Source organism: Euleptes europaea, chromosome 6, assembly GCF_029931775.1.
Source record: "Euleptes europaea isolate rEulEur1 chromosome 6, rEulEur1.hap1, whole genome shotgun sequence".
Classification (NCBI taxonomy): Eukaryota; Metazoa; Chordata; class Lepidosauria; order Squamata; family Sphaerodactylidae; genus Euleptes; species Euleptes europaea.
This window is the reverse complement of record NC_079317.1, coordinates 4,621,798-4,641,347: the sequence shown is the minus strand read 5'-3', so window position 1 is coordinate 4,641,347 and position 19,550 is coordinate 4,621,798. Positions and strand designations below refer to the sequence as shown.

At 47.6% G+C, this 19,550-nt stretch overlaps 1 protein-coding gene across 2 annotated transcripts in view; it reads left to right on the top strand.

Moving 5' to 3' along the window:
- MAP4K5 (mitogen-activated protein kinase kinase kinase kinase 5) overlaps positions 1-19,550 on the top strand; it is a 101,012-nt gene that overhangs the window by 19,215 nt on the left and 62,247 nt on the right. For both annotated transcript variants that reach the window (XM_056850692.1, XM_056850691.1), the window contains exon 2: positions 10,498-10,555. In XM_056850692.1, coding sequence (XP_056706670.1) covers positions 10,498-10,555 — 58 coding nt within the window. The remainder of the gene's footprint in view (positions 1-10,497; positions 10,556-19,550) is intronic.

Here is a 19,550-nt window from a genome sequence, read left to right as displayed (position 1 = left end):
CAGTCTCTAGTTGGCACTTCTATGCCAGAGCAGGAATTGGGGCACTGGGAGCCCTTTGGGGCATGTAAGATGCCAGCTGCTCCTCCAGGGGTGCAGCCAGCCCTCAGTGATGTGGTCTGTGCTTTGCACCAATAACGTTCCAGCTTCAGTCCCTGGCATCTCTGCCTTTCTGGCCTCTCTGTCCACACCTTTGGAGAGCCTCTGCCGGTATAGATACTGCCAAGCCTAGATGCTGCACTCGTCTGACTCTGAGGTGACTTCATACGTTCACACGCCCTTTTGAATCCTTTGGAAACCACTCTTGCTGGTGCGTAGTCCCCACCCTTTTTGAGTCTGTAAATATAAAACAAAAATCTACTCTGTGTGTGTGTGTGTGTGTGTGTGTGTGTGTGTGTAAAGTGCCGTCAAGTCGCAGCCAACTTATGGCGATCCCTTTTGGGGTTTTCATGGCAAGAGACGAACAGAGGTGGTTTGCCAGTGCCTTCCTTTGCCCAGCAACCCTGGTATTCCTTGGTGGTCTCCCATCCAAATACTAACCAGGGCTGACCCTGCTTAGCTTCCGAGATCTGATGAGATCGGGCTGTACCATGCTGCCTTCCCTCCCATGCTGAATACAATGATAATAATAAGAGTTGGTTTTTATATGCTGACTTTCTCTGCCACTTAAGGGAGAATCAAACCGGCTTACGATCACCTCCCCTCCCCACAATATAGAAGTCTATATGCATAACAGTAACATCTGAGAATCCAATAAATCAAAGTATTCGCTTCAAGTCCAATATTGCTTAAGATGAGAACCATTCACAGACATTTATAAGCAGGAGACGGGATAACTGAATAGATATTCAGCCGTTTCATCCAAGCAGATTTCCTCGGTCCTATGTAACTGTTGCTACTACTAGCACTCAGTAAGCACAAACGTGATTCTGCATTGCATTGTCTTCAGAATTCCTGGTGCCCAAAATCTTGGGCAGGCATTTCTTCTTTTAAGTTTTGTTATAAAAAAATGCAGAGATTGTGCAAATGCAGGCAAGCAGGATTGAGAAAGGCAATCTGTCCCACAGGTTTGTGGTCAGCTGAGACGGAATTCTGGTGCTCATTTAGAAATGGGTATTATGGATGACTCATACAGGCACTTTCTTGACTGTGTGATTTAAATTTACATTTATGAACTGTACTGTTTTGGAAGCTTCTTAAAGGAAGGAGCCGTACCTTGATGTCTCTGGGATTCTGTTTGTTTGTATGCAGTACAGCATATGTGTCAACATGTTTAATTTTAATGCTTGAAGTGAATCTCGGGCAGGCGTTTCTTTTTCTCAGTCTTGTTGTAAAAATGCGGAGTTAGTGCAAATGCAGACAAACAGAATTGAGGAAAAGCAATCTGTCCCAAAGGCTCACCACTTAGGGAAAAAATCCACTTAAAATAAAGAGTGCATGGAAGGAATGTGTCCGGATAATTTAAATTAAACACACCAAGGGACTTGTTTTAACCGCCTATCCGATTGCCTGCTTCTGTAAATAAGGAATCAGAAAACAGAAGGATACAGGAGGGATAGGTATAACAATGTCTTCTCTCTGTACCTGAGGCACAAGTTACTATCTGGTGTGGAACAACTACTACCATGACATTCTATGGTCATTTTATTACAGCCCTTCCACAATTTTAAGCTGCCCCCCCCCCCATTTTCCCCAAGTTCAGCTGGTGGTCTTGGGGTGGTAGTGGATCGCTCAATGAAGATGTCAACCCAGTGGGCGGCTGCTGTGAAAAGGCAAATTCCATGCTGGCCATAATTACACGAGGAATAGAATAGAGAATAAAACTTCTGCTATCATACTGCCCTTGTACAAATCTATGGTGAGACCACACTTGGACTATCGTGTACAATTCTGGTCACCACACCTAAAAAAAGGATATTGCAGGGTTTGAGAAGGCACAAAAAAGAGCAACCAACTTGATCGGGGGACTAGAGCAACTGCCCTATGAGGAGCTGCCCTTTGAAACGCTTAGGGCTGTTTAACTTAGAAAGAAGGCAGTTAACAGGAGATATGATAGATGTCTATAAAATTCTGCATGGTATGTAGAGGGTGGACAGAGAAAAGCTTTTCTCCCTCTCTCATAATACCAGAATGGGGGAGTTGGGTCATCTGCTGGAGGGTGAGAAATTCAAAACTAACGAAGTATTTCTTCACACACTGCATAGTTAAATTGTGGGACTCACTGCCCCAGGATGTGATGGCTGCCAACTTGGAAGGCTTTAAGAAGGGAGTGGACATGTTCATGGAGAGAAGGCTATTCATGGCTACTAGTAAAAATGTATACTAGTCATGATGCAAACTTATTATCTCCAGGATCAGAGGAGCATGTAGAATATATTAGGTGCTATGAAACACAGGCAGGATGGTGCTGCTGCAGTTGCCTTGTTTGTGGGGCTTCCCAGAGGCACCTGGTTGGCCACTGTGTGAACAGACTGCTGGACTTGATGGGCCTTGGTCTGATCCAGCAGGTCTTTTCTTGTGTTCTTATGTGTTCGCCCTGTGTTGTGCTTAAGCCTTGTGCTGCAGTTGCTTTTTGACGATGGCAGTAATCAAATCCATCAGATTTTTGCATCTCAGGAATCCACTTTTTCCCCCCGACTTTAAAACCTTTTTTTGCCTCTGTGGTTGTGAATACAATACTGACTTTGATGGACCGAGGGTCTGATTCAGTATAAGGCAGCTTCATGTGTTCATGTGAACCGGTGTATGAAAAGAAACAGAAAATGTCTCTGTAAAGAGCAGGAATCCTTTGAAAAAGGACCATGTTGTCTAGATGTGTTTAAGCGGCAGGCCCGTCTTACGCTGAAGGAATGAACTACTGCGATAGCAAACTAAAGGGCGGCGAACCCTCCCTGGAAGCAGAATGTGACTCGGTCCTCACTGTCTTTGCATGCAAATCGCTTCTTTCTGTTTTGGCAAGCTTCAGTGCTGGGCTTTGACTGCTGCATTACAGGTCTGCGCTGATGCCGGATAAATTTTTAATTGACTTTTCATTTTGGGGTTATGGATTAATTGAGCATTTCGCCACTTAACGAGCGGCATTTTCTGCCCGCTTTTCGACCTTTTTATCTGCTTTTGGGAGTCGCTTTGGGGGGAAAAAAATGATTTTCTTAAAACACGAGCGCAAAGGAATAAACCCTCCGGCCCGAATTTGCACCACCCTGAATGTGATTGTTTTTGCGTTTCTGGCTGCTGTTTGCTCTTCTCAGCTCAAGGAGAATAACCTGTTTGGGGGGTGCGTGAATCTTATAGAAGTTCAGGAATTCAGTTCCTGTTTTTCTGTATCGTCTTACGACCTGTTCTGAGCTGCAGTTCCTGTTGCTCTAGGCACAGGGCCCCACCACCCCCACCCCAAATTGGCATAGCCCAGGCAGTTTTTCTTTGATCTGCCTTGGAGACGGTCATTCCCCGAAACCACTTTTTTTGTTTCCTGGTGGTCCTTCCAAATGCCAGATGTGTTGTGTGTGTGTTGTGTGTTAACCTAGCGTGGTGTAGTGGTTAAGAGCGGTGGTTTGGAGTGGTGGACTCTAATCTGGAGAACCGGGTTCAATTCCCCACTCCTCCACATGAAGCCAGCTGGGTGACCTTGGGCCAGTCACAGCTCTCTTAGAGCTCTCTCAGCCCTGCCTACCTCACAGGGTGTCTGTTGTAGGGAGGGGAAGGGAAGGTGATTGTAAGCTGGTTTGATTCTTCCTTAAGTGGTAGAGAAAGTTGGCATATAAAAACCAACTCTTCTTCCTCTTCTCCTCCTCCTCCTCCTTCTTCTCCTTCTCTTCCCTAAGTTGCTTCCAACTTATGGTAACCCTACGAACCAATGATCGTATCATTAACAGCCTCGCTCAGGTCTTGCAAACTGAAGGCTGTGGTTTCCTTGAGCCCTTTCTGAGCCTGCAGGCACCTTTGGGCTTCTGTCACAGGATGGTGAGTGAAAACATAAAATAGCTGACACGGGAGGTGGAGCCCCCCGCAAAATGGCCGAGCCATCATGAAATGTCAGGGAGTAAGGTTATACATAACTGTCATAGCAATTCTTCAACATTTCAGGTAGAAGCTCTGTATTAACAGGATGCCTTTTAAATAGGGCGTATTGTTTTAAACTATTTTCTTGCACACGCGCCACTTACCTCCCAGACATGCAGTGAAGATCCTTGTGCCGTGGTGGCAGCTGCTGTCAAAGCAGTGTTTTTAAAAACCAGCACAGGCAATCAGATCTCCGATGATCAATTAGAAGTCTCGCTGGGCAAAAGCTCTGCCTGCCCCTGGCCGCTTGGCAAGTGCCAGGAAAGGGGTCAACAGGTGCCATGCGGGGGCCCTGCACTAAAGTGTTTGGCAGCCTCAGTTTATATTGTGTTACAGAACTGCTCAAGAGAGATAATTTTAAAGTTCTGCATTTTGGTAGGAAAAATCAAATGCATAGTTATAGGATGGGAGAGACTTGTCTCAGCAGTAGTGTGTACGAAAATGATCTTGGGGTCTTAGTAGACCAAACACTGAACATGAGTCAGCAGTATGATGCGGTAGCTAAAAAGGCAAATGCGATCTTGGGCTGCATCAACAGAAATATAGTGTCCAGATCACGCGAAGTGATGGTATCGCTTTCCTCTGCTCTGGTTAGACCTCACCTAAAGGACTGTGTTCAGTTTTGGGCACTGCAATTTAAGAAGGATGTAGACAAGCTGGAAAGTGTCCAGAGGAGGGCAACAAAGATGGTGAGGGGTCTGGAGACCAAGTCCTATGAGGAAAGGTTGAAGGAGCTGGGTATGTTTAGCCTGAAGAGGAGAAGACTGAGAGGGGATCTGATAACCATCTTCAAGTACTTGAAGGGCTGTCATATAGAGGAGGGTGCCAAGTTGTTTTGTGTTGCCCCAGATGGTCAGACCAGAACCAACGTGTTGAAATTAAATCAAAAGAGTTTCTGTCTAGACATGAGGAAGGATTTTCTAACAATTAGAGCGGTTCCTCAGTGGAACAGGCTTCCTCGGGAGGTGGTAAGCTCTCCTTCCCTGGAGGTTTTTAAGCAGAGGCTAGATGGCCATCTGTCAGCAATGCTGATTCTGTGACCGTAGGCAGATCATGACAGGGAGGGCACCGTGGCCATCTTCTGGGCAAGGAGTAGGGGTCACTGGGGAGGTATAGTTCTGAATTTCCTGCCTTGTGCAGGGGGTTGGACTAGATGACCCTGGTGGTCCCTTCCAACTCTGTGATATGCTTGTGTCTTATAGAAATAAAAGAAAAATAAGTCCATGGTCTAACATTTCTTCTCCCAGTCCCTTTTTTCCTGCAAGGTCTTTTTTGGATTCCCCCCCTCCCCCCAGTAGCGTGAATGGCAGTTCTGAGGCAGATCTCTTTACTAGCTGCTGCCTATAAAGCCTCTGTTCTGGTGATGTTTTCTGCCCCCGCCACTATAATGGAGCCTGTCACGGCGGTCTCTCCCCCAGCTCGAGCTGGGCAAGTGCACAGAATCCACAATCACCCGGGGCCGCTTTCAAAAATGAAAAGGCTCTGAAAAGCTACAAAAGGCCTGCTGAGTTGCCTCCCCCCTTTCCCCACTCCCGGCAGACGGAGCTGATTTAAAACGTGGTTGGCTGTGCGTGGGCAGCAAGTTCCCAAAGCAAAATGGAATGCCAGGAGGTGGCAGCTTATTGCAGACGGCTCCCGAGGCCACTGCTGCCAAGACGTGGCGGCATCTGCTCTGCGCCCTTTGATTTTTGCATCACAGAACCTCTAGTCTCTGGCTGCAGTACAAATGAACACATGAAGCGGCTTTCTACTGAGTCAGACCATCAAGGTCCAGCGAAGTCAGTATTGTCTACTCAGACCGGCAGCGGCTCTCCAGGGTCTCAGGCAGAGAGGTCTTTTACCTCTCCTACCTGCCAAGTCCCTTGAACTGGAGATGCTGGGGATTGAACCTGGGACCTTCTGCATGCCAAGCAGAGGCTCTACCACTGAGCCACAGCCCCTCCCCACTAAGCAGCGTGGCTTGTGGAAAGCACAATGCCCTGACAAGGTTGGGGCTGGGAACCTGGAAGAAAGCAGGCCTTGAGGAACTGGATCCTTCTTCACATGAACACATGAAGCTGCCTTATACTGAATCAGACACATGGTCCATCAAAGTCAGTATTGTCTACTCAGACTGGCAGCGGCTCTCCAGGGTTTCAAGAAGAGGTATTTCACTACACCTACCTACCTAGTGCCTTTAACTGGAGATGCCCGGGATTGAACCTGGGACCTTCTGCATACCAAGCAGATGCTCTACCACTGAGTCACAGGCCCTCCCAATTGGTACTTCCAGTGGGCTGAATAAGTTTGCATGACACCGACCTCTTCGTTGGGGAGAGGCCGTGGTTCAGTGGTAGAGCATCTGGACCAGGTAGTAGGTGACATGAAAGACCTCTACCTGAGACCCTGGACAGACCCTGCCAGTCTGAGTAATCAAAGTTGACTTGGATGGACCAATGGTCTGATTCAGTAGAAGGCTGCTTCCTGTATGTATTGATCATGCACTGAGTATTCATTGGGGAGGGGCTGTGGCTCAGTGGCAGAGCATCTGCTTTGCATGCAGAAGGTCCCAGGTTCAATCCCCGGCATCTCCAGTTAAAAAGGGCCAGGCAGTAGGTGATGTGAAAGACCTCAACCTGAGACAGGAGAGCCGCTGCCAGTCTGAATGGATGATACTGGCCTTGATTTATTTGATGGTCTGATTCAGAATAAGGCACTTTCAGGTGTGGGGAGGGGCCACACCTCCCCACACCTGAGCTCTCCTTCCCTGGAGGTTTTTAAGCAGGGGCTAGATGGCCATCTGTCAGCAATGCTGATTCTGTGACCTTAGGCAGATGATGAGAGGGAGGGCATCTTGGCCATCTTCTGGACATGGAGTAGGGGTCCCTGGGTGTGTGTGGGGGAGAGGTAGTTGTGAATTTCCTGCATTGTGTAGGGGGTTGGACTAGATGACCCTGGTGGTCCCACGCAACTCTGTGATTCTATGATCCTGGTCTATGATTCTAAATGCAAGCCCCTCTGTGGAAAGAATTCCTCCAAAGTAGAAAAACTGTCATACGTGGCAGTCTCAAGGTGGAGCAGAGCTGTGGAGCGGTCACCCGCCATCCTGTCCTCTATTTTTGAATCTTCTTTGGTACGGTTTTTATTATTTGTCCCCTGCTTTTATCACTTCCAAAGGACTGAACGTTCCCTGCTTTGGCACAGATGCCGCGTGCTTCCTGCAGGCGAGGAAGGGAAGCAGCTGCCTTCCTGCATTTGGGGCGACCCTCCTGGCCTTTTGCCCCCTTGAGCTGTCAAGGGGTCGGCCCGGGGCTTGGGAGACTCCAAAAGCCCTGCTGGATCATAGAAAGTGGCCGAAGGTGCAGGAAAGCGGGCACTGCCTCTCCACGGCCCCTGTTTTTCAACGGTCGGCTGTGAGAGCAGCGATAAAGTAGCAGGGCTGTAAACTCCTGTCGGAAGTGTTTACAATATAACTGTAAATGTGGAGATTACTTTAAACCCAGGGTTGGCTGGGGGGATTTGGGAAGAAATTGCTTGCGTCCATTGTAAAAAGGATATCCAAGACAGCCCGTAGGTTTAGAAACATTCCAAGGCTGGGGGCCCGAGAGAAATTGTGGGGCAGATAAATCATAGGGAAGGTACCCCGCCCCCAGATACCCCCCTTCCGGATTCTGTAAACTCACTGACCAGCCAGTGTGGTGTAGTGGTTAAGAGCGGTGGTTAGGAGTGGTGGACTCTAATCTGGAGAGCCGGGTTTGATTCCCCACTCCTCCACATGAGCAGCGGTGGCTAATCTGGAGAACTGGGTTTGATTCCCCACTCCACATGAGTAGCGGACTGTAATCTGGAGAGCCAGGTTGGTTTCCCCACTCCTCCACACGAAGCCACCTGGGGGACCTTGGGCTAGTCACAGCTCTCTTAGGGCTCTCTCAGCCGCACCTACCTTTCAAGGTGTCTGTTTAGGGGAGGGGAAGGTGATTTTAAGTTGGTTTGATTATCCTTAAAAAGGTAGAGAAAGTTGGCATATCAAAGCCAACTCTTCATGACTAGGCCGCTCCTGCCCACCCGTTTTGTTTTTTCTCTTTATCGGCTGTTCAGTTATGCTTAACTTTCCGTGCCTCCTGGAGCTTGATCAACCCTCATCAGGCTGTTAAGGGGGGAAGAAATTGCTGCATCGTTGTTTCAGCAGAGTGTAATGCTTTATTATGTATTTGGGGAGCCTGCTTAGTATTTGGATGGGAGACCTCCAAGAAAGTCCAGTGTCACTGGAATCCTATGTCCCTATTCGGCCCTAGGGACCGAACCTTTGTTTGTCTCTGAGGTGCTACTGGATTTAAATCTAGCTCTTCCACTGCAAACTGACACTGCTACCCTCGGAAATTCTCACCACAAATGCTAATTTCTTGTCCCTAAGCATTTCTTCCCAGCTCCAATCAAGCTCCCATTTGGCGTGGTGCCTTTGTATCCCGACTTCCTTCTTTACAACACCCCATTACCTCCCGGCTGGGGTGTAAGGGCTCAGAGAGCTTCGTTCCGACTTGTATCTGATGAAGGAAGGTTTGACTCTTGAAAGTTCGCACCCCCCAAAATCTTCTCAGTCTCTAAGGCGCTGCTGGACTCGAATCTAGCTCTTCTATGGCAGGCCAAACTGGCTACCCTCCGAAGTTATCTTGTGGAAGCTGTTCCAGTGACCTCCGATGTCATCATGCACAGCTTCATTCTGAACAGATACAGTGAGGGGAAAAAGTATTTGATCCCCTGCTGAATTTGCACGTTTGCCCTCTGACGAAGAAATGACCAGTCCATAATTTTAATGGTAGGTCTATTATAGCTGTGAGAGACAGAATAACAACAGGAAAAACCCCAGAAACCCAGAAGACAAAAGTCAGAGATTGATGTGCATTAGAATGAGTGAAATAAGTATTTGATCCCTTTGCAAAAGATGACGTAGTCCTTGGTGGCAAAACCCTTGTTGGCAATTACAGAGGTCAGACTTTTCTTGTAAGTGGCCACCAGGTTTGCACACATCTCAGGAGGTATTTTGTCCCACTCCTCTTTGCAGATCCTCTCCAAGTCAGTAAGATTTCGAGGCTGATGTGTAGCTACTCAAACCTTCAGCTCCCTCCACAGATTTTCGATGGGATTAAGGTGTGGAGACTGGCTAGGCCACTCCAGGACCTTAATGTGCTTCTTCTTGAGCCAATCCTTTGTTGCCTTGGCCGTGTGTTTTGGGTCATTGTCATGCTGGAATACCCATACTCGACCCATTTTCAATGCCCTGGCTGAGGGAAGGAGGTGCTCACCCAAGATTTGACGATACATGGTCCTGTCCATCGTCCCTTCGATGCGGTGAAGGTGTCCTGTCCCCTTAGCAGAAAAACACCCCCAAAGCATAATATGTCCCCCTCCATGTTTGACGGTGGGGATGATGTTCTTGGGGTCGTAGGCAGCATTCCTCCTCCTCCAAACACAGCGAGTTGATGCCAAAGAGCTCGATTTTGGTCTCATCTGACCACAACACTTTCACCCAGTTCTCCTCTGGGTCATTCAGATGTGCATTGGCAAACTGCAGACGGGCCTGTACATGTGCTGTCTTGAGCAAGGGGACCTTGCGGACTCTGCAAGATCTCAGTCCTTCACGGCGTAGTGTGTTATCAACTGTTTTCATGGCGACTGTTGTCCCAGCTGCCCTGAGATCATTGACAAGTTCCCCCCGTGTAGTTCTGGGCTGCTTCATCACCGGTCTCATGATCACTGCAACTCCACGAGATGAGATCTTGCATGGAGCCCCAGACCAAGGGAGATTGACAGTTAGGGTTAGGGTTGTCACCTTCTCACCAAGCTGCTTGGCAATAGTCTTGTAGCCCAATCCAGCCTTGTGCAGATCTACAATCTTGTCCCTGACATCCTTGGACAGCTCTTTGGTCTTAGTCATGGTGGCTAGTTTGGAATCTGATGGATTGATTGCCTCTGTCGACAGCAGAACCCTAACCCTAACCTGGCTGGTTGATAGGGGATCAAATACTTATTTCACTCATTATAATGCACATCAATCTCTGACTTTTGTCTTCTGGGTTTCTGGGGGTTTTCCTGTTATTCTGTCTCTCACAGCTACAATAAACCTACCATTAAAATTATGGACTGGTCATTTCTTCGTCAGAGGGCAAATGGGCAAATTTAGCAGGGGATCAAATACTTTCCCCCCTCACTGTACATCATGACAAGCCAAAGGAGCGTGTGTGGAAGACCATGTGGAAGAACATGTGGTCCATCTACTCCAGCATCCTGTCTCACAGTGGCCAACCAGTTCCTCTGGAGTGCCGGCATAGGGGCCGAGGCCTTCCCCTGATGTTGCCTCCTCCTGGCACTGGGACTCATAGGCTGACCATCTGTGAACGTTTAGTCACCATGGCTAGTAGCCACAGGTAGACCTCTCTGATTGGTTCTGTTTTGTCTTTTTAGGCCAGAAATGTGCACACGGGAGAGCTGGCGGCGGTAAAAATAATCAAGTTAGAACCAGGTAAGTGTTTTCCTCTTTTCATTCTGCTTCCAGATCGAGGTGTGCTTGGAGAGTGTGTGCACAAATGACAGATACGTGTGTGTGTGTGTGAAGTGCCGTCAAGTCTCTTCCAACTCATAGCGACCCTATGGATCAGTGTCCTCCAAAATGCCCTATCCTTAACGGCCTTGATCAAGTCAAGTTTATTGATACAGTCTATTTGACCAGCCAGAGGTTAGTACATCAAATTATCTAACTTGATGAGACTGTAAAACTGGTACAAATTACAAAAATTGACAAAAATCCAGTATTAAAAAAATATAAAATATTAGTGCATAACACAAAAGTAGGCTTACCATCTTAAAATTACTGTCCTGGGTCGCCTTCCAGCCTGCCCCAGGACTCTGCCAGGAGCCCCCCCCCCCCGACGGACCTCCCAGGACCACACTCACCTCCAGTCCAGTGGAGGGCGAGGCGCGACGCGGCGGGTCCCATCAGGACATGGGACCGGGCCAGGGTCTTGGGGCCAGGAGGGCTGCGCAGAGTGGGGGAGTGGCCGCCTCGGGGCGGAGCGGAGGCCGCAGGCAGGCTGGGCGCCTCGGCCCGGTCGGCCTCATGGGCAGAGGGGCGGAGACGCGGGGGTGGGGCGGGACACTGTGGTGCGGGGACCACGACGCCGCTGGAGATCCCGGCGAACGGCGGCCCCTGCCTCGGGGGAGAGGCGAGCAGGGCCGCGACGGGCAGGCAGCCACGGGCCAGGTTCAGCCGGGACCGCCGGGCGCAGGGCGAGCGCGGAGGAGCAACCTCCGTGCGCCCCGGCCCACTCTTCCACCAGGGAACAGGCGGGGCGAAGCCGGAAGTAGGCTGCCTCCTTATAAGGTGGGAGAGGGCACAGGCGAGGGAATAAGGGGAGAGTGGAGGCCGATGAGGAGGAGGGCCAGAGACGAGTGGGTGGCAGTGGCTGGAGCAAGCTCTGCAGGCTGACACGCTGGCTGACATGGCAGGCGAGGACAGCTCAGACTCGCCTGCTGAGTGGTCTGAGGCCGAGGAAACTCCTCCCGAGGGGACAGTGAGTGCCGCGGCCGGGGTGGAGTCCAGGGACATGGTCCCACATCGTCACAATTACTAAAAGTATAAAAGGATTTAACAGGTTTTTCCCCACCCTATTTTTGCGTATTTTAATTGCAATGGCGCAAAATTTGGCACTGGGGAGTGAAAGATGAGAACTCTCCCCCATCAGAAGCTTCTTAGACAGGAACTCAACCGACTTGTCTGGGAATCCGCTGATCAGGGGAGAATTAATCTAACGGAGCCCCATGGTAAAATGGACAGCTGAACAATACATGTTCAATAGTTTCAATGTCACCTGTCCTACAAGGGCACAGCCTTTCAGATTTTGGGATCTTGTATTTTCCATCTAAAACAGCCCATGGCAGGGCTTGACACCTGGCTAAAGTATAGGCCTTCCTATAATTAATGAGTTCCAAGTTGGAGAGATAAGCCGCGGGTGTAACTAGATGTCTGGATTTTTCTGGTGATAAGAAGAAAGGTGATTTCCCCAGGTCTACTTGACGTTCAATATCTGTTCAGATCTTGCAAACTGACGGCTGTGGCTTCCTTTGTAGAGCCAATCCATCTCTTGTTGGGTATTCCTCTTTTCCTGCTGCCTTCAACTTTTCCTAGCACGGTTGTCTTTTCCAGTGACTCTTTTAATAAAAAAAAAGTATTTAACTTAAAATGGTCACATCAAAACATCATAAAATATGTAGAAAAAACTAAGTGAATAATAAGAACCCCCCATAAACTCCCATCTAGGCTGCAAAACCCACTCTCAAAAAGGGCAAAACAGGCAACGAAAGGACCAATGTCCCCCATTAATACTGTCAAAACCATCGTAAAATGTTGCAAGATAGTTCAGTGTCCTTGTCTTTTTCCAGGGACTCTTGTCTCCTCATAATGTGACCAAAGTACGACAGTCTCAGATAGTCATTTCAGCTTCTAGGGACAGTTCAAGCTTGATTTGATCTAGAACCCACTGATTTGTCTTTTTGGCAGTCCACGGGATCTGTAACACTCTCCTCCAACACCACATTTCAAAGGAGGCAGATACTTAACAATCCCTTTATCACACTTGTGTCTTTTAGTCCCCCCTCCCCATTTAGAGCCAGCTTGGTGTAGCAGCTAGAGTGTTGGACTAGATTCTGGGAGGCTCGGGTTCGAGTCTTGCTGGATGACCTTGGGTCACTCATTCACACTCGGCCTGACCTACCTCACAGGGTTCATGATGATGAAACGGGGAAGAGAAAACAATATGTGCTGCCCTGAACTCTTAAGAGGACGGAAATGTACCAAATACAGATAAATCTTCACAATGACCTTCTAAGGTAGATTAGGATGAGAGACAGTCACAAGTCCAAGAACAGATCAGAGACACCCTGTGAGGTAAGTGGGGCTGAGAGAGCATGGCTAGCCCAAGGTCACCCAGCTGGCTTCATGTGGAGGAGTGGGGAAACAAATCCAGTTCACCAGATTAGCGTCCGCCGTTCATGTGGAGGAATGGGGAATCAAACCCGGTTCTCCAGATCCAAGTCCACCGCTCCAAACCACCACTCTTAACCACTACACCACGCTGGCTCACTGAACTGACCGGTGAATTTCCTCACTCCCTCTTAGATATTCCCAGGGTCTTAGCTGGATTCCAGGCAAAGTCACTTGGTTTTACAGAGGAATGTTTTATGATGTTTCCATGATAACTGGAGGAAATAAAGCTGGGGGAGTGAGGGGGGGGAGAGAGAATCCTCGTCTGCCTCCTGATGACCCCCCCCCCCGCGCACCTCCTGAACTGACTTTGCTGTCTGGTATTCAAGCTTCTCGTTCTGCTTTTGTTCGGCTTTCCTGCCGTCGCTGCAGTTTACGCCTTTCAATGAGTTGCGCTTAGCCTCCACTCGCTCCCTGCGGATTAGCTGGGGAGCCGGCTGTGGCGCTTGGCCTCAGGGCATGCAGGGCAGCTGGACGGGGAGAGGAGGCCCTTCTTGCCACCCTTGAATAACCTCCGTGACTCGCTTGTTGGTTTTGCATCTTCTGCGTTGGCTTCTAGCTCCCAGGCTGCCCTTTGCACCTATTTTGAGAGAGGAAGGCCTGCGCATTCGCGGTGATGCCGGAACATGACGAGATATTGTTTTCTTTGTTTAGTAGAACATTTGAACCCCGCCTTTCCTTGTGGCTCAAGGCGGCTTACGAGAATAGTTAAAACATCCCCGGATAAAACCAAAAATAAAATGGCAAGACTCTGCTTGCCGTTCCCTGGCTAATAAGCAGTCAGCCCTGCAAGGATTCCTCCTGGGCCCACCAATTTCAGGCTAGGAGCTTGCCAACACGGTTGGTTTAACCAAACACATGGCCCCCAAAAGAGGCTCCTCCGGGGCCACCCGGTTGCAATTTCCCCCTCTTCAGGACATCTGGATGCTTTGCTGCGCTCGAGGCAGCTCTGCCTCCTCCAGAGATCCTCGGAAGCATCGGTAGCTCGAAGCAGCCCGAGTGCGAAAGCCAGCTTCCTTGTATGGCTTGAACACATGAGCTGGCCTCAGCTCGACAGCCGCGGTCAGAAGGGCTCTGCCTGCCAAGGCCAGTTCTCCTCCGTCTGGGGGAAGAAGGGAGAGACGAAAAATAAAGCAAGAACCTGGCCTCGGAAGGTGGAGGAATTGCAGAGGGGTTGCGTAGTCGGAAAGGCGAACTCCGGAGGACCAAGAGCCCTGTGGCATCTGAAAGACAGGTCTGTTGCAGTGGGAACTTCTGGGAGCCTCTCGGGGCCTCAGATTCACATCTCATTTTCTTGCCTGGTCTGCGGGAAATGACACGAGTGTGCCTTACAGCGTTGTGAGAAGGATGCCAAGATCACACACTTCGAACACCCCGGGCATAACAAGCAAGGCCTTATACCGGAGCTAGCAGGATGTAATGGTTAGAATGCTGGGGTAGGACCTGAGTTCAAATCCCCATTCAGCCACAGAGCTCACTGGGTGATCTTGGGCCAATCACTCTCTCTTGGCCTGGCCTACCTGTCAGGGTGGTGGTTGTGAGGATAAAATCGTGGAGAATCACACATACTGCCCTGAGCTTTTTGGAAGGGAGGAAGATAAAAATGTGATAGATAAGTGACCTAGGTCATTAATTTTATTTATTTATTCCTTATATTTTTAGAGAGCCAGCGCGGTGTAGTGGTTAAGAGTGGGGGTTTGGAGCGGTGGACACTAATCTGGTGAACTGGGGTTGGTTTCCCCGCTCCCCCACATGAAGCCAAGCTGGGTGACCTTGGGCTAGTCACACTCTCTCAGCCTCACCTCCCTCACAGGGTGTCTGTTGTGGGGAGGGGAAGGGAAGGTGATTGTAAGCCGGTTTGATTCTTAAGTGGTAGAGAAAGTCGGCATATAAAAACCAACTCTTCTTCTTGTTCTTCGTAGCCCGCACTCAATCCCAGCAAGCCGGGCTCAGAGCTGTAGCGGCTCTTTTCCCAGCCCTGCTATTTGGGGATAAACGTGCAACTTTTCCAGTGCCCAACTCTTTGCTCAGCCACTGAGCTGCGGGCCTTTTTAAAGCGCTGTGCAAATGTGGAGCGAATGCAGGTTGTTAAGAGGCTGCGCGCATCAGTTCCAAGAATCCGATTTGGTGTGTGTGACTGACACACGTTTAGTCGCTCTCCGACTCCTTTTACATCAGTTCTGAATTACGTGTCGGATTCATAAAGAGCTGGGTAGAAGATGCTGCTTTATTTTCCCAGTTTAAACTCTAACAGTGCATTTCTAAGGAGAGTTACTCCAGTCTAAGCCTATTCATTTCAATGGGCTTAGACTGGAGTAACTCTCCTTAGGAATGCACTGTAAGCCTGGAACCTAAACTGCAGTAGATGGTGAATTAAAAGGCTGGCTGTCATTAACGCCCACCTGAAATTGGACAAAAGGGAATTCTTGCATTGTGCAGTAATTGCTTGTGGACACAATCTGTTGCTGGCATCCTGAGAGCCAGTGTGGTTTAGAAGAAGAAGAAGAAGAGTTGGTTTTTATATAGACTCTCTCTACCACTTAAGAAAAAATCAAACCGACTTACAATCACCTTCCCTTCCCCTCCCAACAGACACCCTGTGAGGTAGGTGGGGCTGAGAGAGTGTGACTAGCCCAAGGTCACTCAGCTGGCTTCGTGTGTAGGAGTGGGGAAACAAACCTGGTTCTCCTGGTTAGCCTCTGCAGCTCATGTGGAGGAGTGGGGAATCAAACCCGGTTCTCCAGATCAGAGTCCACCGCTCCTACCACTGCTCTTAACCACTACACCACTCTGGCTGGTCAAGCCCTCAAGAGTTTACAGGATCTCATTTGTTTACTCCCAAAAGATGCTACAGATTCTCACCTTCCACAGTCATACCGACCAATCTCCCTGCTGAATGTAGATTATAAACTATTTGTTTCCATATTGACCAAGAGGCTTCAAAGATTCATCACTAAATTGGCCCACCCTGACCAAACCGGGTTCATTCCTAAGAGACTAATGAAGGACAACGTGAGACTGGTCCTTAGTGCAATCAAGCATATCAAATCAAAATCCTTGAAAACAGTTATGATGTTTCTGGATGCGGAAGAAGCCTTCGACAAAATTTCCTGGCGGTTTATCTCAAAGACGTTGGAACATATGGGCTGTGGTGATACTTTTGTTAAAGTATTCAACACAATATAGTCAGTACAAAAGGCACGACTTCTAGTCAATGGTTCTCTAGCGTCAGATTTCGCAATCTCAAAAGGTACTAGACAAGGCTGTCCACTTTCACCCCTTTTGTTTGATTTATCGGTGGAAGTTCTGGCAAATCAAACAAGGAATGATCCCAATATAAATGGACTTAAGTTTAGAAAAGAAGAACACAAAATTAAAAGCTATGCAGACGATGTTGTATTGATTTGCCAAGACCCTAAAGAAAATCTCACTCACATACAACATCACATTACGGAATTTTCTAGATTTTCGGGCTACAAATTAAACAGAACAAAGACAAAAATATTGTCATTTAACACTACCAAAGTAGAAGATAATTTTATTAAAGAACTTACAGGATGCCAACTTACAGATTCAACAAGGTATCTAGGTGTTAATATATCATCACATAATGGGACTATTTAAAATGAATTACCTCAAAATCTGGGGAGAAATAGAGAAGGATCTCAACCGTTGGTCAAAGATGAATATTTCCTGGTTAGGAAGAATATCAACTGTAAAGATGAATGTCCTTCCAAGATTAAATTTCTTATTTCAATTTCTACCTGTCAACATACCCAACAAGACGCTAGATAATTGGCAGAGACGGATACAAACATTTGTATGGAACGGTAAGAAGCCAAGAATTAAATCCAAAGTATTACAAGACGAAAAGAAGCGGGGAGGTCTTGCATTACCAAATCTCAAATTATACTACTTTGCAGCTTGTTTGATTTGGGTTGCAGATTGGATTAAACATCCCATGAACAGAAATACAATACTGGAAAGAGCAGATCTTTTGCAAGGTTTGCACAAAGTTTTATGGAATCCTACAACGATTCCGCAACCCAAAAAAATCTCTGAAGATTGTGATATAAAACCCGCAATTCTTAGAGTATGGAAGAGATATAAGAAGCGAATCAGTCCCTCCCCACCATCTATAATGTCTCCAACTGAAGCTTATCTTGATGATGTCAAATTGAAGACAGATTCACCACTATTGTATTCTGATATGATAGACTCACTGGGAGAGATTAGAAGTTTACCAACGCTTCAAGACAAATTTGAAAAATTAACTTGGCTGACTTATTTCCAACTGAGATCTCATTTAAAGACAGACTGCCTACAATTCGGTCCACTTCGAGAGTTAACGGAATTTGAATCATTTGTAACTAAAACAGAAGATCATCTATTAGGAAAAATTTACAAACTACTCTTGAAATATGATACAGAAGTCGAGCAAGTTAAAACAAATATGATTAAATGGATGCAAAACGTTGGAGAAATGGTCCCAATGGAAACCTGGGAAAAACTTTGTACCTCAGATTTGAAATGTACTGTGAGTCAAGAAGTTAAGGAAAATTGGTTCAAGATGTTTCACAGATACCCAACATGATCTCCCAAATGGCCAATCCAAAAGAGAAAAAAGGGGCTTGTTGGAAGTGTCATCAGATAGATGGTACCTACTTTCATGTTTGGTGGACGTGTCCAAAGGTACAAAAGTATCGGAAAGAAATTCATCACGAATTACAGAATATGACCAAAACAAAACTAAAACTAGATCCCAAATACTTTTTATTGGGTATAATACCTTCTGACTTGCCCCCAAGATGCAAAGACATCTTTAAATATGCCACAACAGCTGCCAGAACTGTATTGGCAAGAATCTGGAAACAAGCATCTATACCTGATATAAGAGAATGGAAGGATAAAATGTTTGATTATGCTAATATGGCCAAAATGACCTTTATGATGAACCTTTCCCCTAACGAAACAGTAGAACAATTCAATGAAAAATGGCAGTTATTCTACGATTACATATCAATAAATCTGTAGATATATGTAATACAGTATTAGAAAAGAATTAATCATTACTTAATTTATTAATACAATAGTATGATACATTGTGTATAATGTTGAAGATACCTTAAGCAGTAAGTGTTTAGTTAAATCTGGCGGATATTTTAAATGTTTTTTCTGCATCTATCAGCTTGAAATAATTTTATGCTCTTTTTGCCTAGATTTATGTTTACGCTTTTGTCAACGCAGACGGACTGCCTTCCCCCCCATCTTTCCTTTCTGTATCCCCTTATTAAAAAAATAAATAAATAAAGAGTTTACAGGATCTGAGAGAGCTGTGACTAGCCCAAGGTTACCCAGCTGGCTTCATGTGGAGGAGTAGGGAAACCAACCCGGTTCTCCAAATCAGAGTCCACCGCTCCAAACCACCGCTCTTAACTACCAAACCACGCTGGTTTAGTGAATAAAGTGGCAGAATGGGATGTTGGGCCACTTGGGTTCGACTCCCAGCATCTGCCAGGGAAACTTGCTGGGTGACCTTGGGCCCCTCGCAAACCCTCAGGCTGTCCTACCTCACAGGGTTGCTGCTGTGAGGAAACGGAGGTGAGGAGGACGATGTTCCAAGCCACTTTGAGTCTCAACCGTGGGGTGAAAAGTGGGATAGGAATAAATAAACGCAAGTGCGTGAGCATCTCACAGTGGCTGGCATGAAATGGCTGCCGCAGGAGGCGGAGCCAGCCACAAAATGGCTTGTTGCAGCTCACCTTCGGTCACACAGTGACGGTCCTTGTGCTAACAACATTCCTAGCAGGGTAGGAGCTTTCGTGAGTCACAGCTTACCTCTTCAGATACAGCTAGAATGACATTCTGGAATGACAGGTACGTTCTAGCCGTATCTGAAGAAGTGAGCTGTGACTCACGAAAGCTCCGTACCCTGCCAGGAATTTTGTTAACCTTTAAGGTGCTACTGGACTCGTGCTCTTTTCTGCTGCTGCAGACAGACTAACACGGCTGTCCACCATGATCCTTGAGCTGTGATGGCAGCTTCCGCCAAAGCAGCATTTTAGAAAATTTGCACTGCCACTCAGATCTCCCATGGCGAATCAGAAACCTTGCTGGGCAAAAGCCCCACCTGGCCCTGCCTGCTTTCTAAAGACACTTGGCGAGCACCAGGAAAGGTGTTGGAGGCCACCACGATTTCATGGGTACCATGCTGGAGACCCCTGCGTTAGGATTTTAGAAGCCCGGGACCACCAGTAAGATATGAAGCATAGCACGAGTACTCGCATGACACATTTAAGTGGTACAGAAATTACATAAACAGGATCCTACTGAACAGAAAGCGAAATAACCTACAGTATGCTAAACCTTTCCACCCTCAAGGCTTTGCTGTGATCTTTCCCAAAACCTTGCAGCAAAGCAGGTTTGGTGGGGAAGGCCAGAGAAAGGCTGAGGAAATCCCGGGAGTTTTACAAACGCT